The sequence below is a fragment of the Euwallacea similis genome, chromosome 2 (genome assembly GCF_039881205.1).
Source record: "Euwallacea similis isolate ESF13 chromosome 2, ESF131.1, whole genome shotgun sequence".
Classification (NCBI taxonomy): Eukaryota; Metazoa; Arthropoda; class Insecta; order Coleoptera; family Curculionidae; genus Euwallacea; species Euwallacea similis.
The window spans coordinates 5,119,637-5,145,244 of record NC_089610.1 but is presented as its reverse complement, the minus strand read 5'-3'; the positions used below and the strand labels follow the sequence as shown (position 1 = coordinate 5,145,244).

Here is a 25,608-nt window from a genome sequence, read left to right as displayed (position 1 = left end):
ACTGCTATTGATAAGCTAGAGTAAGATAGGCCGATGCCCGGAGTGCCTTGGATAGAATACTGAACTCGGTAGTTATTGCCAACGTAAAGAGTTAAAAACGGAAAACCCTTCTCCGAAACAGCCCCAAAAGTCCCAAATCCATTTTTCTCGTTAAAAAAGATTTGTCAAATTGGTGTATTTGTATATCAGGTTGAGCCTGGTTTAAATGGGGCCCTATGAGGTTCCTGATTTGTCGTGAGTTCATCTACACAACTCTTGGGGTTGATAAATAAAACGAACTCTCAAAACTTCCATTGAGTCACTTTATATTTTTGTTTGTGTCCACCTTTCACAGCTGAAATTTAATGTCATAAACTCAGAAACATCAAAATGGATTTTGATTTGAGTAAGGAAAACATTCAACCCCTTAGAAGAGGCCGAAACGTACATCAGTTAGAAATGGCACTCCAAGCTCAAACAAACCCCGAATACCAAATGCAGCTTCAGCAACAAAAGGAGTAAGATTAATGGTTTTTAAAGGGTTCCAGCTAGATTTGTAAATTTATGGCACCTTAGGCAATTCGAAGCATTAATAGGGAATTATCAAGGGGATGACCCACTGGAAAACTATTATGAGTATATTACTTGGATCGAACAGGCCTATCCTAAAAATGGCCATGAAGGGAACTGTGTTGCTTTACTTGAGCACTGCCTTAAAAAGTTTGAGGATGATAGCCGCTATACAAATGATATTAGGTTTTGTAAATTATGGATTAAATATGTGAGTACTTGCTTACATCAGACTTAAGAATAAGAATTAATTTCAGTCACATTAACGTAACTTGCATTATTTAACTTGACGATATTTTATAAGTAATTTGATATAGAAGGATGTTCTTTTTATGTATATCCCAATGACAAGAAAAGAAGAAAGATATCAAACTGTTTTTTTGATAAATTAAAGAGTAGATACTTTTTCAGATTCTTTATGACCCACTCTCAACTGAAGTATCTAATAATTATTTGATAAACATATATTAATGACAGTGATTAGCTAATAAAGCTGTGATACTGCCTACCTATATTACCATACATTTAAATTTCCCTGGACATACTTGGGTTTTTAGGAGATCTTAGGAGGTCCAGTATGGTATTGCAAAAAGGCTTGAGGAACCAAAACAGTTCTTAACATTTTAATGCTAATAAGTTTGTAAACCAAAGCTCATAAAGATCCTAAGTATATACATCTTTCCTTATGCTTCCCCTCTTATAAGTGAAGTTTTAGTAGATCATATAAACACATTCAAGGCTTAACTCATCTAGGTGGAATGTGTTAATAGAGAAATTTTATACCATGTCAATTAATTATAATTATTTATTTTATGTGGCAATAAATTAACAAATTAATTTTAATCATGAGAAAAAGGTGACAATATAAGGATTTTTATTGTTTATGTAAAAGTAGGTACAATAAATATGGAATGATTAATAAAATTACAAACTAGAAATTTTCAAATATTGCATTTGCTTTGGCGTTATTCCATTGATTGGAGTTGATTGAAATCAGTGAAATTGAGCATAACTAGTCCCAAAAAAAGCAGATACCTGAATTAAGAACAATTTTCTTTTTCACGGAAGACGATTTTTTGTAAATCTATGGTGGCCGTTAGATTTAGCAAAATGCCCATAAAAAGCTTGATACATCGTTTTATTTGTAGTAAAAAGATGGTGTTAGAAAAGGCACGCGGCCGATCTCTAAATAACTCATTTAGGTAACTATAGATCTTTTCAAGATCTCGCTTTATAAATTTAAACCGCGTACTCGTTATCGGCCTTGTAACATTAATAAATATAATATATTTTTGAGTTTCATAAAATATTAAATTAGATTAAATAAGTAAACTGAATATTGAGATTTTCATCCCCACTTTCCCTTAGGATGAAGCCTCATTTATGATAAATCTGAGGGTAATCCGTTCATCAGACATTTAAATGAAGCTCATACGACGTTTTGTTTCAGATTGATATGTTTCCTAACCCCGCAGAGTTATATTTGATGATGAAATCAAAGAACTTGTGCAGTGGTCTTGCTGATTTTTATAAGGCCTGGGCGTATTACTACGAAGCTGCCGGAGATTTTCAAAAAGCAAAAGGAGTGTTTGAGGAGGGAAAAAAGAATCTTGCTCAGCCGTATGAAGAACTAGAGTCTGCTTATAGCAATTTAATTACTGCAACTGGAGAACATGTATGTTATCTTTATTTTTAATTAAATTTCATTTTTTGGCCTTGAAAAAGCTTTAAATTCAGTTTTAAAGAAAATATTTCGTTCATTTCATTCAAGTACTAACATTTGTTCATCAGTTAACTATATATAAACACACATGCACTTCCTAATAGATGATATGTACATAATATTGATTCTTATACAGGTCTTGTTTGGGCCAAACGAAAACCGTTTGCATGAAAAAAGACAAGCTCTAACATCTCTTCATTCATTTCGCGGCAGAGTGAATAGCGTAAGAGTTCCATCAGGCGTCTCCAATGGCATGAACACATTCCCTCATGCCAATCCCAGCCAGAGCTCTAACTATCAGTTAAAAGTTCACGAAGATCAGGTCGCTGCGTCATTAATAGGTGAGAATGAGCGTGGTGAAATCGAGTCAAAAGTTAGATTTATGAAGTGTATGAAGTCATGTTAAATTCAGGTTTTTCTCAGAGGTAGTTCACCGCTTTTATTTTTCTTGCTTCTTAATCGAATTTAGTTTTCATATTATGTGCTTAACATACGTATACCTTTTGATCTTGAGATTACAACATTTTAGTTTTCGGTTTTGGACGACTTTCAGGAATTTCAACAATCGCCTTAATGTCCATAAATTTCTCTAGCTACAAGTCATAAAGGAATAAGCTTTCTTTATTCAATAGCTAAGCTATAACTGAAACCTAACATAATTTGCATGTTATTTGTCACATTTAGTAAGTCTGTACTTCCCTATTGTTTACTGGATGTTTGTGGTACTTTTTAAATAGGTGGTACGGCGCCAATGAGCATAATAACTGTCGCAAAGCTGCAAGAAGCGCCAAAGGAAAACACGTTGAAGGCTGGTCCATGGTCTACGGTACCAAATAAGAAAAGGGTGCTTTCAAATCATAGACTTGCATCTTCGGCGTTTTCAGGTAAGGTATCTTCACTAATTGGTGTTTTCTTTGGTAAATACATTCATACAGTTTGGAAGCCATAAGGAAGATTTACAGCTTCGTAAGCTCCATGATCTAAAATTAGCGTCTCTTTTTTAGTTTTAGAAGATGACGACAAAAAATGCCTCCCAGCCAACTTCCGCTCTACCTCTTTAGAGAACTTCTCAGATTGGAAAGTAACATTGATGAATTGTCCGGATCCACCAAGTCCAACTGTGGTTTTCGGTTATCCCAAAGATAAGGTATATGCGAATGCTCCCGACATGGAATTTTCTTTGGAGGAAATAAGGGCAAGAAGGTAAATATAATTGCAAGTTCAGAGAACCGACTCGACAACTAAAAGTTGTTAATATCGACTCTTTTGTTTATCGTTGGCTAACTTCGCCAGGTATCAAAAAATTACGAGTTCAGTGGAACAAGGAGAGCCTTGTCAAGTTGATCCACCCATATATATTGAAGATGAAGATGATGAATGCATTATTGTAATGCAGGAGTCTCCTCCGATGGAGATAGCGGAGCAGGTGCGATTTTGAATAAAATCAGAATTCATTTTTTTCTCTAGCTTTTTCTAATTAACAAGTTTCTTTTTTAATTAATCGTTTTTGTCTTGATTTGGCGCATGAAAGTATCCAAAACAATTTTTAATTTCTAGGAAACTGATGAAGTGTTTCCTACATCAAATCAATCTCAACATCTTCAGTGTGTTCAACAGCTTTCACCTGTTGCAAACGTTCAATCGTTTCAGCCCGAAACGACTTCGACGGTAAGCCACAGCCCTTGGAAGTCCGCGGCGGAGCATCAAAATTTCTTGCAGGACCTTTTTAGTAAGACCAACGAACGCAGATTAAGGTTAGTGCGATTTAAAATTAGTACAGTTGGTATAGTATTTTATGCTTACAGTGCCCTGCCTCCACCTAAATTAAAGATTTTTGAGGATCCAGAAACAGTCGCATCGTCTTCTTTTCTATTGGACTTTAGTCCTGACCCGCAACCGCAAAACTCCAACGTTTTCGCTGTATTTGAACAATCGGACCAAGAGGTTCAGGCCCCGAAAGGTAAATGTTCTTATTTCTAGTTATAAATTCACGGATTAGTTAATTCCTGTACTTATTTTTGTTTCGCGTAATTTATTTCCATGAGATTGCTAAATTGCAAATTTTTGGTGATTGAAAGAAAATTTATTCAATTCTAAAGAATTTAAAATAACCCAAAACCAAAACTTACAATGTTGAAAATTGGGGGGAAATATTGTATTGTTGCATTTTTAATTTCACAGGCAAAGCTATGAAAACTGCCTTCAGGACTTTAAATGCGGACGAGGTGGAGACAGGATCTCGAGGAGGCATGGATGGAGCGATGGCTGCCCAGCCGGCTGATGGGGCCCGCGCCATGGCTCCTATACCGTTCTCCGATAGTAGCTCATCTTCTTATGAAGACGTTGACGCGGAATTTGACACGTCCTGTACTACTCAGCAATTCAATTTTAATTTAAATGCTATGAAGGTAAGTGCAGAGTGTTTCAGGTAATCTACAAGGATAAACACTTACTTAAGTGTGCAGCAGAATAATAATTGTTTTATTTTTTGTTATTAACAAAACTTGTTGGGTATTATTCAAAATCAATCATTTCCATGTGTGGTCACAAATAAGAAACATTATTTCTAAATTGAAACATAGGTGGCAGCGAAGTTTTTATTAGCTGCTTTGGGGTGTTACTGATTGTTGAAGTTAAAACTTCAAATAAGATTAAATTCACGAAATTTATTCAAGGTTTTTAAGTCATGCAAAATGCATGTTTCCCATGTCGGCAATATACAATTCGTTTTATTAGATTCGTTAATTTTTCATACTAGCTGTTTATCGTTAAATGAAATGATATTTGTTAACACTGGCAAGCATGTAATTCGACCAGTTAATCACGTGCCGTGCCATTTCACCAATAACGGCATTGGGATTATGACAATATTGTGGTTCGACGTTGTCATTTCAGAGATATAGCATATAATTTTCCTGAAAAAACTAAATTTATAGAGCAGTGTACTTACAAAATTTCATTAATCATCAAAGTATTTCATAGCAGTTACAAATATTACAGTTTTGAGCTTTACTTTTGTTTCTAGGTCAGTACTCCACAAAACAAACACTATATGATGAATATCGCTAGTGAGCAGGACTTGCAAAATAGCCGAAAGGCCCTCTTCAGCGATAGAAAATTAGAGGAAAAGAGATTAAGTATAATTTTAGAAGAAAAAAGTGGATACGTGTAAGTATATTCTATGCTTATTCTGAGTGGAATATACACCCTAAAATTCTTGAAAATTATCGCTCGTGGAGTAATCTATTCACTTTTACAGATCTACCTCTAGCTCTAGTGGAGCTGTAACAAAATCATCTCTCTACAAGCAGCACAATAAAATAGGTACAATTTCAGAGGAACACAGCAGCTATTTGGAACAAAACATGAAGGCTAATGCGGAACTGCGTAGAAGTCTCCTGGGCAAGTATTATGTAGTTACTTTTCCTAAATCGTCCTACAGGAGAGTCTCTAAAAGTGATTGCAACAATTTGGTACGTAAATATTACGATTTAGCCATATTTGTCTATCTAAAAGTTTATAATAACAGAGTTACAAGGTGAAAAAGTTAAAATTAAAACTTAATTTTTAATAGAGTACTATATGTCAGTAGCGGTTTTGCCCATTTTAAAAGAACTGTTCTTTTATTTTTGAAATTAGTAGCTAAAACTGCACACACAAATGAACACCCTGAATAGGGTCCATGCAAATAAGTCATAAACGTACTTTATCCAGGATTCTGGAGGTCTTAAATCCTCCCAAAATTTATAGCTCCTTGTATTAAAAAATTATTTACTTCTTCAGTTATGAAAAATGTTCATATAATTCAGGGAACTTAATGGAAGATGTTTTACCGTCACACATGGCGCCGGTCGCCCTTCCTCCTGCGTCTCCTATGCAGTCGACCCCAGCACAAAGTCCAGTTAGGAAAATTCCCCCGCCCAATGTAACGCGACCTCTGGATTATGTTCCTTCTGATCCGTTTAACGCCAATCTCATTTCAAAACTGTTAGACAGAGTATCGTTTCCAGGGGTTCATCATCAAGGATATATTCAGATTGATGGGAATCCTAGATTAACTACTAAGAAAGAATCTGTATTTATAGGTAAGTGATCTTGTGCCTGGGAATTTTTTCCATCTAATTTTGTTTTATTGCAGGTAGGGATAGTTATACAATAGACAAATTACTGGGAAAGGGGCAGTTCGGAACAGTATTTAAGGCGTACAGCCATCAAATGAGCTGCACTGTAGCTTTAAAGTATCAGAAGCCTCCCAACAGATGGGAGTTCTACATTTGCAGGGAATTGCAAGCCCGGTTGGCAAATCATCCCTTGCGGGACCGGTTTATGGACGTCACTGTTGGATATTTTAGTAAGTATATGTATAATTTGTATTTATATTATTTAAATTAACATAAACAAATGGCTTATTAAATTTGAAAGAGAAATATTGTATTCGCCAAATTGTCTAGGAAAGTAGTTCTAAACATTCTCTACGAACTACCAAGTTTACACTTTTTTTCAACTAAAAACATGGAATTTTAGGCGATCAAGCTTCGATACTAGTCTCTCATTTCGAGCCATACGGAACACTGTTGGACACGGCCAATGCTTTAAAATATGAAACTTTGAAAATGAAAGAGACGGTTTCCTTATACTTCACCGTTCAAATGATGCAAATAGTGAAAGCCATGCATGAAGTAAAAATCATTCACGCAGACATTAAGCCAGACAACTTCCTAGTTTTACTGCTGCCTAACAATGAACTTGGATTACAGCTAATCGATTTTGGTTGTAGCATAGATATGACAATGTTTCCTGATAAAGCGGCTTTTACTCGTCCTATTAACACTGAAGATTTTATCTGTTGTGAGGTAAGTTGGTTTCATAATCTAAAGTCCTAAAAATCTCATTCCCAATTAACTTAAAAAAATTGATTTCAAAATTATAGTAGCTTAAAATGCCTAAGTGAGAAAAAATATAAATGTGAACATACATTGTAATGATTTAAATTGAAGAGCATTGTAAATGGGACTTGGGAGATCGGACTCATGAATCTTCGGTCTTACTCACATTTTTTTACCGATGTAACAGGGATCACTGCACTTCTTCTATTTAATTGCGAACAAATTCTGTCCCAGGTCCGAGACGGCCGACCGTGGAGTTACCATACAGACATCTATTGTGTAGCCGCGTCAGCTTACGTGCTGCTATGTCAGGAATACATCCAGGTACGGAAAAACAGGGACGGTATATGGGGTACGACTTCCCGTCTTCCCAGAGGAGCAAACGCGCAATTGTGGAATGGGATGTTCAACAATTTCTTCAACCAACAGACGGGCCCGGCCGATATCGCTACTTTAGAGCTGTTGTTCCATGAGGAACTCGATTACCGCAAAAAAGAAATACATTTACAACTGAGTTCCCTCATTAATAAATTGAAGAATCGATAGTTCTGTGTTTAGCGGTTGATTTACGTTAAATGTGTAATTAGATTTCTGAAATTATTCAGGCTGTTTTATAGTGTTGTTCACGAATAATATTGATTTAATCTATGTAAGATCAACAAAAGATGGAATATATGGCTTTCTATTCCAAATTGGAGTTTTTTATGCAACCGATTATTTATGGAAATAAAAAAAAGCAGCAAAAGAGACGCCAAGTAAAATGGTTCTTTAAACACTTCTTTCACTTTCACACCAGTTCTGGTAATGTAGGCTGCCAAAAAGGTTGCATGTCAAAAATGCCTCATGAGGCTTAGTAATTAATCGGTAATATAATCAGTATGAAAGAAATATGCCAGACATAACCTACTCACCATTCTAGATAACATTGGGTGTCTGGTATTGTTTTATTTAACGTTCACCCAAAGAGCAAGAATTTCTAGCGTTCTGCGCAGAACAAAATAATTGATTTCATCTTTTGATTCTGCAGTAATTATCAACATCGTATGAATACTGTAAAAATAATACAATGAGGAACTACAATAATTGTCTTCTTAAGATTCAATGGACGTTGGCCAAATACACTAATTTATTACAACAAATGACCACTTCAATGCATTGAGTATGATAAGGAGACCCTACTTCCTAAGTCTTTCTCTCTCATTACCTCCAAGACAGCAGTTCAAACAATCGACAAACGATAACATGACGTGTTAGACATATCCGGTTTTTGGCCATTTGCCGTTATACATTCTGAGGGTTATTATTTTGATAATAGTAACTGATAATAATTTTAATTCTTAGTCCTGTATTACAAATTTATCCTTTTAAAAGCCTTAAAATGTATTCATTAGCAGACAAAAACATACCGTTTAATATCAGCAAGCAGCAGCAACAAGAGATGCAGCAACAGCAAGTGGTGCAACAACAGCAGCTGCAGCAGGCCCAACAGATGCAGCAACAACAGAGCCAACAGCAGTCCCCACAGGCTCTCGACAACATTTCTAAAATCAAATCGCTTATAGGGCCTCTAAGGGACAGTTTGGCGGTATTTTCAACAAACTACTTTAGTTAATTAACAAAAAGGATAAATATGATTTTTAGTTGACGATTAAAACTGCCGCACAAACTTTGAGCCAGAACAGTCAGATTGATTCTGGGTCTCAGTAAGTACTTTCTTTTTGTTATGGAAACCAATAAGTACATGTAAATATATTTAATAATATTTTGTAGGAAAGCTCCTGATATTCAGTTACCACGCTTTGACAAAAATCTAGAAGAGTTCTATTCAATTTGTGACCAAATTGAGTTGCACCTGGTAATGTATTATTAACTATTTGTTTGCACCTAACAAGATTATTATTAATTTGGTTTTTTGAAATATAGAAAACTTCAGTAAAATGCCTTTCGCAAGCTGAAAGCAGTAATCGATACTTAAATGTGCCAGTAATCCCAATGAGAAGCGAGCCAATGGGCATGAATGAAAATAGCTTAACCTATCCCCAGTTTTTGGCTACTGTAGGTGCTCAAGTGACTTATACTAAAGAAATACATGAAACTTTATTGGCTGCTGCCCAAAATATATCGCCTTCAGAATGACATTTTCAGTACCACCACCAATAAAATGAAATATATAATACTCAAGGCAAGTAAAACAGTTTTAAGAATTATACAGGATGTCCTTGAAACGACAGTACATTGCTTGACTAAAAACTCCTAAATCAAAAACAAGGCATTCTAGGCAAACTTACCTATTTTCATTCTTCCTTCGTTTTCCCACTACAAGGCGCCAAAGTTCTCAAATTAATATCGTTTTTTCGAAATAAATGCTAAACGATTTTATCGATTCTCACTAATTTTGAAATTAAGAACATAAATTGGCATGTTTTAACATGAGCAGAATCACTTTAATGCGTAGAAATATTAAAAATGGCGTGTGGTTCGAAAATAAAAATCTCTATTTTTGGTACCAGTACGAATGGTTTTAATTTTTTCTCTGCCACAAGTTAACATTATTTTGAAACTATTATCTCTTACAAAATTTTCACCAGGCATACACTTTCTCTACATTAAAAAAATATTACGATACCTTGCAATTCATCATTTCTGGTGTTTTACAATGGAACATTATTCTATTGCTGAGAAGGTTGACATGCTTCTAGTATATGGGTTCTTTGAGCAAAATGAACGTATGAGCGTTAGTCTTTCATAACAAATATCTAAATCGCAGAATTCTGAACGATCAAATTTTCGCGAGTATTGAAAGGCAACTTAAGGAAACTAGTAGCTTTAATCCAAATAATGTTAATCGAAGACGCCAACGCCAAAAATTGAGAAGAAAAAAATACGGTCCCATTCCAATTGATGGGTAGGATATCTATGGAAGTAGAAAATACGAAAAACATTTATTTTTAATAGAGTTCCCAATAATTCCCGATATAAAAATAAATGGTAAGAAAGCTATTAGAAGGTTCATCAAAAAGTAGTATTATGTTTACATATTTATTGCAAATATTTAAATAGATTGCCTATATTTGCAAATTCTCGAGAATTTGGCGAAGAAAACATTTTCCTTGGAGGATGCTTATGGCTATTGCTCATTAGATCAATTATGCAACTCTCAAAATATTGATAAACGATAAACAAAAGATGTTAGAAAAAGAAGGTGTTTTATCAAAATAAACAAACTATAATAAATCGGATGTTTTATTTATCCTGTTTGGGAACAATTAATCAACAGAAAAAAATTATAATCATGTCTATTGATAACAGGATTTATCTTTACTTTCCAAGAGGAAAGATACCTTTTTTGGCACTTTCCAAACTGGAACACCAATATCTTGCGAACGCGTAGGGAAATTATTTTGAAAAATATCTCAAATTTATCGTCTCGATGCGTTCCACAACCCTACGCACACTGCTTTACAAAATCTTCTCTGGTTATACAATTTAATTAGTTTCCTACAAAAGTCACATACTAATAAAAATTAACAATTCTGAACAATTTGATAAGGAAGACATGCCACTCTATGATCGCGACATGATGCTTATGGTTATTAGTCATAAGAGAATTAAATTTATAAGTTCACACGTATTATTATATTATATATGACAATTTATATAGTAACATTTAGCTTCAAAATTAGTAAAAATCAATAAAGGTGTTTAACAATTATTTTGAAAGAAACGATATTAATTCGAGAACTTTGGTGCCCTGAAGCGGCACAATGAAATAACATTGTATATATATAAGTTGGCCTAGCACGCCTTATTTTTGCTTCAGGATTTTTTTGGTTAAGCGTAGTACAGTTAATTCAGGAACTCCCTATATACATATATGTTTGATTTCTGATACTAATTCCTACACTGGATTACCCAATAAGACAACAGAGGCATGTCTTGCTTTTGAATGCCAAGGCTGGCCAAAAGTTCAACATTTTGACCATTGGGGGCCCAACTGACCACGCAGGCTTTGTTAAACCACTGCATTACAATGCTCATTATGTGTGGGTTTAAAACAACATCTGAAGGATCATCATCTCCACTTAAGGCACTTTCAATTAAAGTTAACAGAGTTGGTAATTTCTGAGGCAGCTTTCCGTTCCAGATTACCTCAAAGGAGCTGAAAATTATCATAAAAGTACAACTGGTTAATCAAGAAATGTTAAATAAAACACACTTGTTATTTTTGATTAGGTGGCACACCTCCCCAGATTGTGGTAAGTGAAACATCTTTGGCAGTAGCTGTTTAAACAGTGGCTCAATCTCAGTGAAATGAGATTCAACTTTAATCCCAGTTAAATAGCAGTAGCACACTGTACGGAACACCTCAATAACAAATCTTAATAATTTACAAGTTACCATTCTATTAAATTTCCATACTTACAACTGGAGACATATGTTTATAGACCCCCTTTAAACTTGAACTGTCATTGATTTCTACAGGTATTTCTGGGGCTTTTGAAGGCTTTTCTGTTATGGTTTCTGTGCTAAGAAGCCAGGTAAACCATAGATGAATATGAGCAAAAATTGCAGGTTCCCCAGTGAGTTGTCCTAAGGACCTCCCGGTGCAAATAGGCGAAGCTTGAGCCTGTCGTACTGCCCTTTGGGATTTTTGCATTTGCTCTAAATTATTAACCTTCGCAGCTTTCTCCTGTAGCTCTGAAGATATTTGTTTTATGTGTTTTGTCACAAATGGCCAACTGTTAAGCAGGTGGATCTGAGTTAAACAAAAATCTCTTACACTCGAGCTTTTGTACATCCAAACATCAACCAACCTTATCCCTCATTAGCATAATGATACAATATTTCCTTTGAAACCCTCTTGCTAACGAATCTTGGAGAGTGAAAATGTGGCTTATCACATGCCCTCTTTCATTATCACCAAAATATAAGGTCCCTCCATCTTTGCCAGTTTCCTTTAAAGGAAGATAACTACCATTTTCTTTTTCTTTGCTTCAGGATGAGGACATACCTCACAGCTGAGGCTTCTAATCACTGCCTGCTTGAGCAGAAACGCAAGATCCTGCGGTAAAGGGGTGCGTGTAGTTACAAAGCACCCCTTATCATCTTTACTGACAATGGCCTGTTTCAAGTCTAGAGACTGGCATGCTTCACAGACTGGAACTGTGAGGCAATGTGAAAACTGTTGGGGCTCTTGCTGGCACCTCTGGGTGCACAAAATGACGCAAGGACCGTGGGATTCACAAAAGTGGCCCACGGCCAGAATACCATCCATTGGTGTTGGAAGGGAAGATGAGGAATGGAAATGTTCTCAGGTATTATATGATATATGCTGATTGGAAATCCATCGGTTTTTACTGGGTAAGATGGGGTTTTTAATTAGTTTGAAGGGAGATAACAAGTGGAAATGTAGCAGTATTTAGGGGGACAAAATGAGATATATAATTAAATAAGAAAATCTGTACGTAAATAAATATTCAAAATATAACCTAGATGTGTCATTATTGTCATATTGTCACTATGATAACATCATATTAAACAAGCCATGTTATAATTTCCGTGACATCATCGTAGGTAGGCTTAGGGAATTAGAATTTAATTTCAACCACTAACATTCTATAAAATAATGCTGGTTTTTTTAATGAAAGTCGTAAATCCAGCAAAAAAATCATGATTAATTTTATTTAAACTTACAAAAAAATTAACAAAAAAAAAGGATTACAAATTATTAAGACATAAAAAGCCCTTCAAGATACAAAATATGTATATTTGCATATTTAAATCAGTTTATTTTCGACCGCGCTTCTTGGTGATGGCTTCAGGACTACGCGCGCTTCTCTGCAACACAACAGTAAAACTTTATATAACTGAATAACTAAATGAAACGTTTTGGGAGTCTGGGTAAAATTCAGATTTAACTTTTAAATTTCATTCAAATAAATAAATAAATTGTTTTTTAATAATTTTTCCTTTAAAATCGAAATATAGGGGAAATTGTTCCATGGCGGACCAAAATTTTTAATGCAGTAATATATATGACTGGACATGTTTATTAAATTAAATTCCACCCACCTCAACTACGTTCTCCTCCTCGATTTCAGGCAGGTCTCTCTTAGCGGACTGAAGTTTACGAGTTCTGGTCGAACGAGACAGTACACGGGATTTGTCAGCTAAAATGAAACATTACAATTAATATTACTTCTAAAATAATTATGTGCGGTAAAAATGTTTTCCGCAAGTTGGCTCGAAAAAGCTCGCTTTTAACATTCTATAAAAATTTTATTTTCCAAGAGCTTTTCCATATTAAACCGATAACGACTCACAAGATTCTGATTTAGTGGAAGAAACTGATCCAGCTCGAGTCCTGCTTCGAAGGGTCATGGCACCTCCTGGTGCGCTTTCATCATCTGATTGGTTGGTATCGAAAGAATTATTGGATTTCTCCGACGTCACTGATAACGTATCGGCGGATCGTCTCCTTAATCTTGTTTTTATGCCTAAAGGAGTAATTTAATAGATTATTAAGTCGTGTTTGGAAATAAGTTGTTTCACAATACCTGAAAGTGATAAATTCTTCGTCGAGAATTTTGGGGTGGTCGAAGCGGTATCTGAAGTTACAGATGCAGATCTGCCTTTTCGTGTGTATGTGTCCAAATTAGGGGAGGTGTCGTACACTTTCGCTTCTTCGGGATCAGGATTACCTAATAAATCATAGTGCATTATAAACACGGTGTATTATTAATTACTTGCGGAAGATTATATGTACACCTTATTACGCTATGTCAGTGTTCAATGTAATGAAGTAAATGTTAAACAAATGTAGGTCCAATGGAAAAAGAGTGCCTGCCTTTAAAACTTGTGATTTTCATTTGTTTTAAATATCTGTTCCAGTGAAGACGAATTTTAAAATATTTTATTTAAAAACACCTGTAAATTCAGATTTATCCAATAGGTGTAGAGGATCCAGATCATCAACTTGAATTTTGTTGTCAACATCAGAATTTATAGCTTCTAATACATTAGCTTGACTTCTGGTCAACACCCTGGATGTAGTATAGTCACCCAAATGACTGGAGGCTTTAGATTTACTTTTAGCCACTGTAAAAAAAATAAGAGTCTTTAGCAACTGTAAACAACATAACATAAAACCACTTACCTTTCTTTGGAGATTCTATTGAAGTTGCAGAAGCTTCGCCAACAGAGTTTAACTTGAGCTTCGAGCCTGTCCTGCGATGTCCCCAACCAAGTGCCAAGTCATCAAGATCATTACTGCTTCTCCTAGGAACAAATATTACAATAATATAGAGGACACTACAACAATATTAAGCACTTGTAAAATCTGAAATGATAAAAGCAATCGAGTATCTCCTATAAAGATGCTTTAAATCTTTATTGATTGGTCCTAATTGGCAGATCCTACGACTCACAGAATTTAATAGGTATCCAACCATTGAAAGAAAGATTGGAAGTGTAGAATTGCAACTGTTGTATGATGTAACTAACTTCATAAAACTTACCTTGTACTTCTCTTCGTTGCACTAGATGACGGTTGATCCACACTAGAGCTACGTCCTCGTTTCTTAGATTTGTCAACCCGTAGCTGAGATTCGCCGGTTTTCGAACTGGCTGCTTTACCTTTCGTTGTTTTAGATGCTAATCTGGCATAAATTGCGAGAGACCCAACACCAATATCTAAAAGTAAATAAAATTTATGTGTAAAGCTTGCGATTATCGTAGTATGTCATTACTCAAGGGATGGTTTTCAACAAAAACTCGTGAAAATCTTTTTGCAACAACTCACTTGATTCGCTTCCGGTCCTAGCCATGCTCACGTCTGTTTTCAAATTGGAAAAAGATTCTCTAGATGTGTCACTTTCTTGGACAGATAGTGCCCTGCGAGTTCTTGTCATTCGTACGCCTTCAAATCGTGTGTTTTGCGACTCTTCAGCTAAGTTTTCATGAACTCTTGAATCTAAAGTTGGTTAGAAAGATAAGAAATATCACTCTGCCAAGAAATCAAAATTTTCATCTGACTAACTTACCATCTTTTTCTACTGGTTCTGTGCTGATCTTTGAAATTGACAAACTTTCACGAGTTTCGGTGACAACGATTGCATCATCTGCAGTTACTTTAGTTTCCGTAACATCCCTATCGTCTTTACAATTTTGTCCTTGACTGGTACCCACAATTGCAGTACTACTTCCAACATTGTCTGATTGATGCTTCAGAATTTCGCCGGTGTATGCACCGTCATCGTTGGGCGATTGTGTGTTAGGTTTAGAATCATCACAAACTTTGCTAAGCATTGCTTTCCGACTATAGGTTCGTCGAGTTAATTCCGTAGTTAACTTAGGAGTAGAATGAACATCTGCGCTTTTAAGTCCTGTAAAAATAATATATGTAAAGTATCTAGGTTAAAATATGTCAGCTCTCTAGAAAATCGCATGCACAAAGCAGATACGTGTCGGATGAAACCAAAAGAGAATAGCTGCACTCTATTTAATATAGGCAATCCTCTTATAATTTACAATTTCATATTTAAGGAACTCACCGGCTTTACTAGGCATCTTTAAACTGTCCACCTGATGCTCCATAGAGTCACTAATTTGTGCATCGGTGTCACCTATGGTCGCTTCTATTCCTCTACTTAACGCCTCTGGCGATAAATCTTTGCTAGGTTTACTATCATCCATAACTCCTGCAACTTTTCGCGTGTAGGTTCGTTGAGTCAATTCAGTAGCTAGTCTAGGGGTAGAATCAACATCAACTCCTCGTTTGTCTAAAAATTGTGAACATTCAAAAACGTTTTTTTGGTTCGCGATGGTGTTACGAAAGTTGTTTTTCATTGATATTTAAATATGTACATTAAGTTTCCTAGGATAGAGAAAAAATGATGGTCTGTTTAAGCTAAGCTTAACAAATAACTATTAATGAAATAGACGTAATAAGGGTCCTGCATGACCTTCAAAATCAGAATATTTGGTTACTGATACACACCACTAATTTTAGACGTACAATGCATGTAAATAAAATGTATTTAAAATCATACTTACGGTGGTAAGTTTTTTTTACGGTTCGTATCATCAAAGACACGTTCGGAGATGAGGAGTCTGCACTTTCCGTTTCATCGGAGCGTGCTAAATTACCATCCGAATCTAATGGTTTTTCATCTGATGTCAACGAATCTTCATTGCAGATCTCTGTGGGTCTAGATTGACCTTGTAATGCGATCGTACATTGCAAACTTATGGAACGTTTTTCAGCAGCAGGTGATACTCCCTCCTCTAAACTCCTGTCGAGAGTGTTTTGAAGGGCTTCGTAAATTTCTCCGGTTTGATTTAATGCAATTTCAGATTGCGTTTCATTAGTAGTAAGGTTGTCACTGATTTGGACGTTTTCAACTTCGACGGTTGTGAAATTTTGTGACCTAAAAAATATTTAAAGGGCAGACATTTAATTTGTTAATCAGATAAAGGGGAAATATAAAGTAAATTCTTCCAGAACTCATCGCTGCCAAATTAGCTCCATCTTCATATTCAGTATTTAAGCGGATTGTTACAATTCACTAAATTTTAGTAATATAAAAAGGAATTACAACTTATCCGCTCCTGGCAGTCGGGTTAAATGATCACAACGTAATTTTAAAGAAAATCCTTACTGTGGTCTTTGAGAGACTTCAGGCTGCTTCGTAAGGTCATTAGCTTCTGTTTTGACACCATCAGAGATTGCTTTTGAAGCTTCAGTATTCAATACTTGCTCGTCATCAGCACAAGCGATATTTTCTTCGACAGCAAACACCGAAACATCCATTTTTTCATCATTTTCGAGACGAAGACTTTCTTGGTCATTGACTTCAGTGGGTTTTGATGGTTGAAGATCTTGTTCAGGTTTATCCGTAGGTTTATAATCATTATGCTGACTGTGACAACTATTCTCGTTTCCAATAATGCCAACATTTAAAACATCACTAACATCGCTGTTATAATCGGAACCTAAAACACATAACCAAAAATTGGTACATTTGTTATAATGAGGATATACAGTTTTTAGAATTGATCGTAGAGCAACAATTAAAAATGTATCTATAACTTCCGCATCAAGATGTTTGTGAACTGAATAAGATAACCACATTAGTTTGTTCCTAGAAACACAGAAGCGACGCCAGCAGCCGAGTTTGGAAAATCTTGACGAGTAAAGAGATAACATCTAATAGACGTATATCACATATTATTTTATTTCGCAATGTCGCTTTCCTTAAAAAAAATGTGTTCACAGTTAAAACAAACAATATTTCCCGAAAATATGGCGAATGCATGGGTTATCCTGATGCAGTCAAATCCAATTAGGTATTTACCTAGTGTCAAATACATTTGCTATTTATTATATAAATATCACACATGACAAGCGTACCTTATTCGGGGTAATACTTCCTACAACATTTATATTTACACTATTACTCTAAATTTACTTTTTATTAAATATCCAGTAACTTAGTAATTTAAAGGTTTCGCCCTTTGTATCGATCTTCAACAACTTATAATCTACAATACTTTTACTTAAAATACTCACCATTTGGCGACTCGTTGCTACTCTCTTCCAATATAAATGCATATTCATTATCATCTTTATCTTGGACGCCGTAGTTGAAAGAGCCGCTAAAAGTATTTTCTTCATCACCGGTATTCAATTGCTGGCGTACTTGCTTTGCGTCCTCACTGCCACTAGACAAATCATTGTAAATATTTATATTTTCACCATCTACCAAGCTTAAATCTGCCTCCAGTTGAGAAGGGCTTTCATCATCTGAAGACTTTTGTGACGGTTTTGGTGAAGGCAAGTTTTGTAAACTTTCGCACGATATATCCTTAATATTGTCTTCACTGGTATCACTTGTAACATTTTCGGTAATTAAGAAGGTTTCAGTCTTTTCTACGTGCTTTTCTTGCAGCCCGTGTTCGAAGAATTCTGGTGTTTCAACGTAGCTAGATTCCCCTATGGAAGGTGACGAAATATAATAACTTAAAACGATTAATATATAAATAAATATTAAACAACAAATATATAAAAAATGCAAAGCAATATCAGTCCATATACATTTTGCATAACCTTAAATGAGACTTACCTGCTGCACTACTCCTCACACTCTCAGACTCTCCAACTTCGGTTTTTTCTGACATCATCTCTAAACAGCTGTCGTCAAATTTCTTCCAAGTGAACGATGAAAAAGAAATATCACTTTCCATTTCAATGTCTGACTCTGTAGCAGTGCTCTCCGCGGACGAGAAGACAGACTTGTGGGTAATATTTAAGTCAGTATTCGGATATTCTTGAACGTGTAAGAAAGTATTGTGTTCCAGCACTGCTCTGGAGAGTGATTTACGGCCTCGCGTTTTCTGAACACCTACAGGAGACAGGGATAAAAGAGAGTCTGATTGTGATTTCTTGGAAGTGTCGTCATTGTTAGATGAGGTCGTAAGCTTTCTGGCCAATCTGGGGCTGGAGAGAACGGTCGTTGGACTTTTGGCGAGCGATCCTAGAAACGTTTACGACTTACATTATGTTTTATGCCAAATACAATATGAATAGTTTGGGGGTTTGATTCAAACCACAAGGTTTTTACTATCAAATAGTTTCTATAGAAGTTACAGAATCGAAAATATTAGCAGTAGATACTGACAATGAACTTTTAGCATATTTTGACTTACACTAAAGTGATGTAGGTAATAACTACCAAAAGTACTTACTTTTATAACTTTTTCTGGATTTTGGACTTTGAAAGCTCGTGGAATTTGCAGAAGATTCTCTTGGATTTGTTATCTGATCAATTTCGTCCCTCTTATTTTCCACTATTACAGATGAATGCTCTGCCGAACTATTCTCTTTTCCCTGAGTAACATAATCCAACGTGCTTTTAATTACTGACATTGACTTGGCTGCGAATGATTCCTGGAATTCGTTGAGTTTCGACTTATTACTGTCATCCTCGAACTGAACATCATTGGTGATGCTATCGATACTAGCTGCAAGCTGCTTACTGGTATGGAAACAGCTTGGAGATACGCTTACACTGCTACTACGTTCGGTGGAACTGCCAGAATACCTAAGATCGTCAAACTTAACGTGCGATTTTACGGGTGTTCTACAAAAAAAATCATATAAGTTCAGTGTACTGTACAGATCATCATCTTACAGGGTTATCTATTATACATTGAACCATGGATAGGCAAAACCAGAATATTCTGATTAAAAAACTTACCGAACAGACTTCCTATGCATCAACCCCAGTCTCGACTTCCTAATTGAATTTTCGTACTCTGCTTGCATAGACGTATTCACAGTTATGTTTTCATTGAAGATGCTGTCGTCCAGTACAGAGCGAGATTTCAAAATGCTCTGAGGAATAACCTCGGAAATTTTACCGTCCTCCAGTGACTGACGTTTTCTTTGCACGATCGGAGTGCTAAACTTGGGCTCTTTAGCGTTTAATGGAATATTTCTTGCTTGAAGCGGGCTTGTTTTAGATGCACGAGCAGAAAGCCTTAGCCTTTTGGCCGGTGAGGGGCCGTATTTAATTTCGGAGTTTTGTTCTATAATCTATATGAATAATTGTTTTGATTAAAATATGTTTCCGTCGACTCTATCACGAAAAGCCAACATTTTTACTTTAAATCAAGTCATGACAGGTTTTTTCGTTTTGGATACACAATTCATAGTCACGGTACCTCAGATTTTAATATCGACGTTTCCAGGACAGTCCTGCTTCTAAAAGCAGTTGGCGTCCTCAAAAATGGAGTATCTTCCGTGGTTAGTTCTGGGGTCTCCATAGTTTCATTGAAAGTCTGCTTTGCTTTACTCAGCGCTGCAAAGTACACACTGGATTTGTATTTCACCCGATCTCTGGCGCTATGCACAAATACGGAAAATGGAGTAGGCCTCGGTACTTCTTTCCATAAACTGGTACGTTCTTTTCGCACGAGATCCATTAATCTTCGATTCACGTCCGGCATTAGATTTTTAAACATTTTTACGACGTTGTCGGCAGTGGAACCTTCCCTTTGCCCAAGCATCCCTAAAAAATAAAATAACTGCTCGATGACTATAAGAATAGTTTCGTATTTGTTTACCTTGTGTGTCTGGTTGCTTCCTGCGAGTTAAAAAATAACTGTCGAAAGCTTCTAAGAACCTTGATCGCAAAAAATAGTAAAACACTTGTAGGTCCTCACATCTGGGAGTCTTCGTATTTTGCAAATATTTCAAGAATGCCCGTTCCTCATCAGTACTTAATTTTCTATACAACAATGAATGCAGCATTCCATTTTTGTTACATTCGTTGAAAATTTGCTCCAACAACGCGTACTCATTAAGACCTAAAAGACCAAAATGGCTTTGCCCAAAACATGCGACAATAATTCACAAAACTAAATTCACCTTTATATTGCAACTGGAACTTAAAAGCTTCGTCCAACATATTTCTTGAAATCAACAAACTTATAACGGTGAGAAGATCCTTCTCATTTTGAATACAAGGTTTTCTTATCTACAATTATTATTCCACAAGGCATGAATGAGAATATCGCAAAATTTAATTAAAGCCGCCTTACCTGCCAATAGCGAAGCGCCAAGGTTGATTGATCCTGCATCAATAAAGACCTCATTATTACCGAGTGGTGCCATTGTTGAAGGTCTTCAAGTAATACACATGGATCTAAGATGGAATCAAGCGCGGTCTCATAATGATCGTGGTCCAGATGCCAAAATGACTGAATCAACTTTATGTTGCTTAGAGGAAGTGCGAAAATTTGTGGAAATTTCAACAGAAGCTTAATAATCTGTTGAACAAAAAAGAATGCATTTCATTACTATATGTAAAACAACACGCGCCGCAGGTCTCCCCCCACCTTATTGTGCTCATCTACGCTGGCTGCTATGTCCAGCAATATGTACGTGACCAGAGAATGCTTGGTAACCAAATCAGGGCCTTCAATAAGGTACGTTCTGAGCACGGACTGCAAAGATGGCGGAGGATATAAACCACTTCCGCCGTCTTCTTGCCACTGCTGCCTGAGGATTTCAGCTCCAGCTGCGTCAGAAAGTATTAATTTTCATTTGGTTTAGTATTTGGAAACGCGATTGCTCATAATATTCCTTATGTGATAACCCCACCTTCCCTTAATTTCCACTTTAGCTGACTTCGACTGAGTTTTGTGGAAAATCCTTTTTCTAAAAAAGTACGTCTTACCCATATTATTAATCATATTGTCGATGAAGAGCAGGCAATCCTTTTCGACAAAAGTTCCACCACAAGACAATTGCAATTGGGCCCGTTTCTTGTTGTAATATTCAGTTAATTCCTGAATTAAGTAGGGAGCATTAAGAACGCTGTTCGCTATTCCGCGTAACTGGCGCTCAGGTAATAATCCCACGTTGGACATCCACAAGACTACCTACGAAGATATACAAACCTGTAACTAATTATCTACTAAGGTTTTAAGACTTACCTCGAAATATACAACCATGTTCTCCAGTAACTTTTGCTCATCTAGCAAACCATCTTGATCGGGAACAAACTGCATAAGTTTTCCAGATACAAACTTATAAAAGCTGCAAAGGTTCCTAATCTGGTCGTTTCCGCTGGATATTAAGGTCAAGGTGTTCTCGTCTAATTGCATTCCCGAGTGGTCAAAGAGCGGTATACAATAGTTATAGAGAGCATTTTTTAACCCGACAGCTCTTTGAAACGCCCATTTTAATATATTGTAGATACTTAATCCTGAAGCCTTAAAGGAATCATTGACGAGTTTGGATGCCGTTTGGCATAACCAGCCCAGTAGCTTTTGTTCCAGGACTACGTTCATTAAAATTTCACGTTCATAATCCTACGAGATATTTTAGAATTAAAAAGCATATGGTTTATAAGAAAATTATATGATTCTTACCACGTCTAAACCGTTATTGGGTATAACTTCACAAAACAACGGAACCAGACCTAAAGTTACAATTCGCTCTGAATAATTTTCGGGTTTGATCAGAGCTAAATGTCGACTGCTAACAATTTCATCTAAAAACATTCTCTGAATCCCTTTGTTGTGAATTTTCAATATCGCACCCGGTGTTAAGCTCCATAAATCTGAAATGAAGTTAATATTTAAATTATTATATAATTGAAATTAATACAGAGTAGCATACTTTAATGTTTATATAGGGTGTCCCGGATTGTATGTATATACCGCTGCTAATAATTATAATGTTCTTATGGGAAAACACTTAACTAAGAACCAATAATTCCTAAATTTGTTCGTCAAAAATCGACTGAAACAAATGTATAACCTTACTTACCAAAACTTAAAGATGTAGGACAAAAATACTCTTCCAATTTTTGAATTCCCATAAACTGCCTGAGAGACTTTGTATCCATTTTTACATCGAACGACCGCCCATTCACACCGCTCTTTATCATGTAGTTGGAACAATGCGACCAATTCGGCACTCCTAAAAATGAATAAATAACGTTAGGTATTTGTTTTTCATTTCCTCCATTAACAACACTTCATAATTGTGACATTCTATACGATACTGGTACATCACAAAGTATAAATAACGTATCATTTTCTTTATTTTTGAAAACGCTCATCAATCTCCTTACTTGGCATTTGTTCCTTATACCATTGATTTAGGTCAAAAACTAAAACGGAAGTATTAATTTCTCTGTTATCATCCCACACCAACCACGAGATCAAGCATAAGGCCAACGAACTAAGGTCTTTTGCGGACGTGCGCTTGGTAATTGATTGAAACCCCAAACAAATTCCTCCTTTTACCAGGGACTTGCAGGTGGTCAACTGAGTATCATCCAAGTCGATTTGAAGTCTTAAAGAACAGTGTTGGAAATTCTGAAAAGAGATAAGAGTTGTAAAATGTTGGTTCTAATACAAGATATACATATAGCGAAACAAGCGATTTGAATATAATACCTTTTTTTTTATCTTTGTCAAATATGTCAATTATTATTATAATATATTAAAGAGGATAAGAAAATGCGGTTTTCGTGAAAGTTGCCTACTTTTTTGCAATTTGCGAAACGAATGAATATATACACAGATTAATCTCATCTTTATTTTGATTATTTAAGATGATTTTGAAACCTTACTTCCCAGGCCAAATGTTTACAGCTTTAGTAATAATGATTTTTTTTTTAAACCATAGAAAGTCTTACTTACCTCATAAAGATTGCCATAGCCCTCGACCAGTTTTTTGTTGTCAAAATAAAAAGAATACATAACTGCAAAAGGCAACCGTGAACTATACAATAGATTATGGCTAAAAGAAACCCAAATGTAACAATAAGCTTTCGGGTCATCAGCAGGTTCCTGAATACTGAAATGTGTTATAGGGGTGTTGCCCTCACAAATTGGTGAAGTATAACAAAGGTTAAATGTTCTAAAACAACAATACGTGTGTTAATACATTTTTTTTTTTAGTATAATGTTCGGGGGATACCTTAAATCCCACATTTGAAACGCTCCAAAATTGTACCCTATCAGTAACGAGGCAGTTTGTGGTGAATAGAAAAGGGCACTAACTTCAAGTTCAGATCGATTAACGTGCACTCTGTCCTCACCATCTTCGCCTTTCAACGTAAAATGCTCTGTCAAAGGGTTTTCTACCACTAAAAACGTTTTATATAATAACAGCAGCAGAATTATTTTTAAGCTTATAGCTCAGATAAATTTCATATACATGATGAGTCCCCTCGTACCCTAATTTCTTGCATTGCTTTTTGTGTTACAAACGTAATTTGTAAGCCAATATGTATAAATAAGGAATTAACTTAAATCATAAGTAAAACTTACCATTTAAGTGAATTGCAAGGTGTTCATCATTTGCCACCGCCCTCTCAATGTACTTTTTAATTTTGCCTAATTTATCTTTTTTCAAAAGGGTCATTTTACAAGGACTTTCTTGGTCTCTAAAGGAGCTGTCCAAATATTCATTAGCTAGAATAGGATGAGATATAAAATCGTGTTTACTATGGTTTCTAATGATTACCTACCACATTCGCAAACTTCTTTGTAAAGATCTAATAAGAAAACATTTCCTCCGAGAGTCCCTACTGCAACAACACCTTGAAAATATCTTAGAGGGCTGGAATCAGGAATTAAAGACACTTCACAGCCTGAATCTAAAATGTGGAGTTTTGTGACCTACAAAAAGTTCAGATTTATGTGTGATATTCATAGAGAAAAAAGTCGAGAAAGGAAAATTAAATAACTAAATCACCCTCTTCTCTTCTTTACCTGTTCCTCAATCTCGATAGTCCTTAATATCTTTGACCCAAAACTGTCAAACACACATAGTGTGCTTCCACTTGAAGGATAGTACAAGGCAACCAATAAAAATGATAGCTTGCCATGGCCCCTCTTTACTTCTTCGACTGCTGTAATTCGGATGCTCTGATCTCGTAAAGTGCCTCCAAATTTCCAAGAACCCACTTTTCTTCCTGTTCCAAGGTATCTTACCTCCAGTTCGGATCCTTTTACTAGCCATATGTGTTTTAAATCATAAAAAATTCCTCCTTGAATTGATGAATCTGAAATAAAACTTTCCATAACAATACATGCACAATATGGAGAACGTGGACATGAATAAAAGGAGTGAATAAGTCCAGTCTGAAGGAGATGATATGAATGATGTAAAAGACAATTTATGGAAATGCTGCCATTTCAAAAATATTTTATTGGTTTTTAACTTGAAAACATTAACTGCACCCTCCAACTACTTCTTCAGGTATTTTTTAGGGGTTGCAAAGTTGAGGTGCTCATATTTTACTTATTAGAGAAAACTACCCTCATTTCTAGCACTAAGCTGCGTAGTAGGAGGTCATATAAATACATCTTAGTGTACGAGTTGGGGATCGTTGAGGACTTACAAATTGGGGTTTCCTACCGGTTAAATTGAGTGGATGTCTGTGATTGAGGATTAACCAGGCTCATAAATTAAGAGTGCGGAACCCGAGAACATAAAAATTTACCTTCCGATATATTATTGCTATTGTCACCGTGGTCCGTAAATTCTTCCATAGATAAATGGGGTCCATCTTGTGGTATAGGTGTAGAACTTATTACATTAAACATTATTACCAAACTGAGTTAAAGTTTCTAAAACAGGCTCAGGCTTAGGACATTGAGGTTGATTAAAATGTCATTACCCTTAGGAACGGGGAAAAACAACCGGTTATTTTGTTGCGGAAAAGCGGTTAAAAAACAGTTATTTTTTCATTGGCTTTTGTTGCCAGGTAACGGTTACCATAAAATCCAGAATTTCATATTTATCTTTTAACCCTCTTTTCTCAAGCATTTGGAAAAGTCTTTTTGGAGAGACGCTCCAAACAGTGAGACTTTTGTTTAATTTCAATTTTGTGCATATATGCCTCTTTTGCTGTTATTTACACA

General features: G+C 35.7%; 4 protein-coding genes across 5 annotated transcripts; 2 read left to right on the top strand and 2 right to left on the bottom strand.

Annotated features, from left to right (window-relative positions):
* The first annotated feature begins 85 nt into the window (after positions 1-85).
* Positions 86-7,850, top strand: Bub1 (Bub1 kinase). Its single transcript, XM_066400908.1, has 16 exons — positions 86-497; positions 556-760; positions 2,000-2,224; positions 2,409-2,613; positions 3,010-3,156; positions 3,277-3,475; positions 3,566-3,698; positions 3,830-4,026; positions 4,078-4,232; positions 4,454-4,680; positions 5,298-5,440; positions 5,532-5,674; positions 6,082-6,357; positions 6,411-6,623; positions 6,797-7,125; positions 7,393-7,850. The coding sequence occupies exons 1-16, from the start codon at positions 370-372 to the stop codon at positions 7,702-7,704; spliced, it is 3,237 nt and encodes a 1,078-aa protein (XP_066257005.1). The 5' UTR covers positions 86-369; the 3' UTR covers positions 7,705-7,850.
* A 604-nt stretch (positions 7,851-8,454) lies between these two features.
* LOC136418254 (mediator of RNA polymerase II transcription subunit 29-like) lies at positions 8,455-11,939 on the top strand. Its single transcript, XM_066404281.1, has 4 exons — positions 8,455-8,743; positions 8,800-8,861; positions 8,929-9,013; positions 9,082-11,939. The coding sequence occupies exons 1-4, from the start codon at positions 8,537-8,539 to the stop codon at positions 9,292-9,294; spliced, it is 567 nt and encodes a 188-aa protein (XP_066260378.1). The 5' UTR covers positions 8,455-8,536; the 3' UTR covers positions 9,295-11,939.
* BHD (Birt-Hogg-Dube) lies at positions 10,477-12,576 on the bottom strand. The gene is made up of 5 exons (XM_066404269.1): positions 12,170-12,576; positions 11,973-12,113; positions 11,582-11,914; positions 11,375-11,523; positions 10,477-11,317 (listed from the first exon to the last, which is right to left on the bottom strand). The coding sequence occupies exons 1-5, from the start codon at positions 12,431-12,433 to the stop codon at positions 11,050-11,052; spliced, it is 1,155 nt and encodes a 384-aa protein (XP_066260366.1). The 5' UTR covers positions 12,434-12,576; the 3' UTR covers positions 10,477-11,049.
* Positions 12,577-12,876: 300 nt separating this feature from the next.
* Elys (AT hook containing transcription factor 1 homolog) lies at positions 12,877-25,354 on the bottom strand. Of its 2 annotated transcripts, none has more exons than XM_066405886.1 (32): positions 25,188-25,354; positions 24,454-24,746; positions 24,210-24,360; positions 24,010-24,153; positions 23,657-23,825; positions 23,377-23,596; positions 22,803-23,049; positions 22,496-22,648; positions 22,096-22,286; positions 21,658-22,035; positions 21,399-21,603; positions 21,058-21,239; positions 20,761-20,988; positions 20,588-20,696; positions 20,284-20,526; positions 19,882-20,228; positions 19,416-19,753; positions 18,904-19,298; positions 18,282-18,692; positions 17,729-18,151; positions 16,818-17,151; positions 16,213-16,586; positions 15,711-15,938; positions 15,201-15,542; positions 14,960-15,130; positions 14,676-14,850; positions 14,315-14,436; positions 14,086-14,256; positions 13,716-13,859; positions 13,482-13,655; positions 13,231-13,328; positions 12,877-12,996 (listed from the first exon to the last, which is right to left on the bottom strand). In XM_066405886.1, exons 1-32 carry the CDS (start codon positions 25,288-25,290, stop codon positions 12,946-12,948), a joined length of 7,314 nt encoding a protein of 2,437 aa, XP_066261983.1. In that variant the 5' UTR covers positions 25,291-25,354; the 3' UTR covers positions 12,877-12,945. The 2 variants fall into 2 exon arrangements, with proteins under 2 accessions (XP_066261983.1, XP_066261984.1); XM_066405887.1 differs by having other exon boundaries at positions 14,315-14,433.
* Positions 25,355-25,608: the final 254 nt, after the last annotated feature.

Bases quoted from the DNA above. Each gene is read 5' to 3' on its own strand.
- Bub1 (XM_066400908.1), top strand. From the start codon at position 370: ATGGATTTTGATTTGAGTAAGGAAAACATTCAACCCCTTAGAAGAGGC. The intron at 3,699-3,829 runs GTGCGATTTTGA...TTTAATTTCTAG, and splicing joins CGATGGAGATAGCGGAGCAG to GAAACTGATGAAGTGTTTCC. The intron at 6,624-6,796 runs GTAAGTATATGT...ATGGAATTTTAG, and splicing joins CGTCACTGTTGGATATTTTA to GCGATCAAGCTTCGATACTA.
- LOC136418254 (XM_066404281.1), top strand. From the start codon at position 8,537: ATGTATTCATTAGCAGACAAAAACATACCGTTTAATATCAGCAAGCAG. The intron at 8,862-8,928 runs GTAAGTACTTTC...AATATTTTGTAG, and splicing joins CAGATTGATTCTGGGTCTCA to GAAAGCTCCTGATATTCAGT. The intron at 9,014-9,081 runs GTAATGTATTAT...TTTGAAATATAG, and splicing joins ACCAAATTGAGTTGCACCTG to AAAACTTCAGTAAAATGCCT.
- BHD (XM_066404269.1), bottom strand. From the start codon at position 12,433: ATGGATGGTATTCTGGCCGTGGGCCACTTTTGTGAATCCCACGGTCCT. The intron at 12,114-12,169 runs GTATGTCCTCAT...CTTCCTTTAAAG, and splicing joins TTAGAAGCCTCAGCTGTGAG to GAAACTGGCAAAGATGGAGG. The intron at 11,915-11,972 runs GTTGGTTGATGT...TGTTTAACTCAG, and splicing joins TTATGCTAATGAGGGATAAG to ATCCACCTGCTTAACAGTTG.
- Elys (XM_066405886.1), bottom strand. From the start codon at position 25,290: ATGTTTAATGTAATAAGTTCTACACCTATACCACAAGATGGACCCCAT. The intron at 23,826-24,009 runs GTAAGTTTTACT...AAACGTTTTTAG, and splicing joins CCTTGCAATTCACTTAAATG to TGGTAGAAAACCCTTTGACA. The intron at 16,587-16,817 runs GTAAGGATTTTC...AATATTTTTTAG, and splicing joins GAAGTCTCTCAAAGACCACA to GTCACAAAATTTCACAACCG.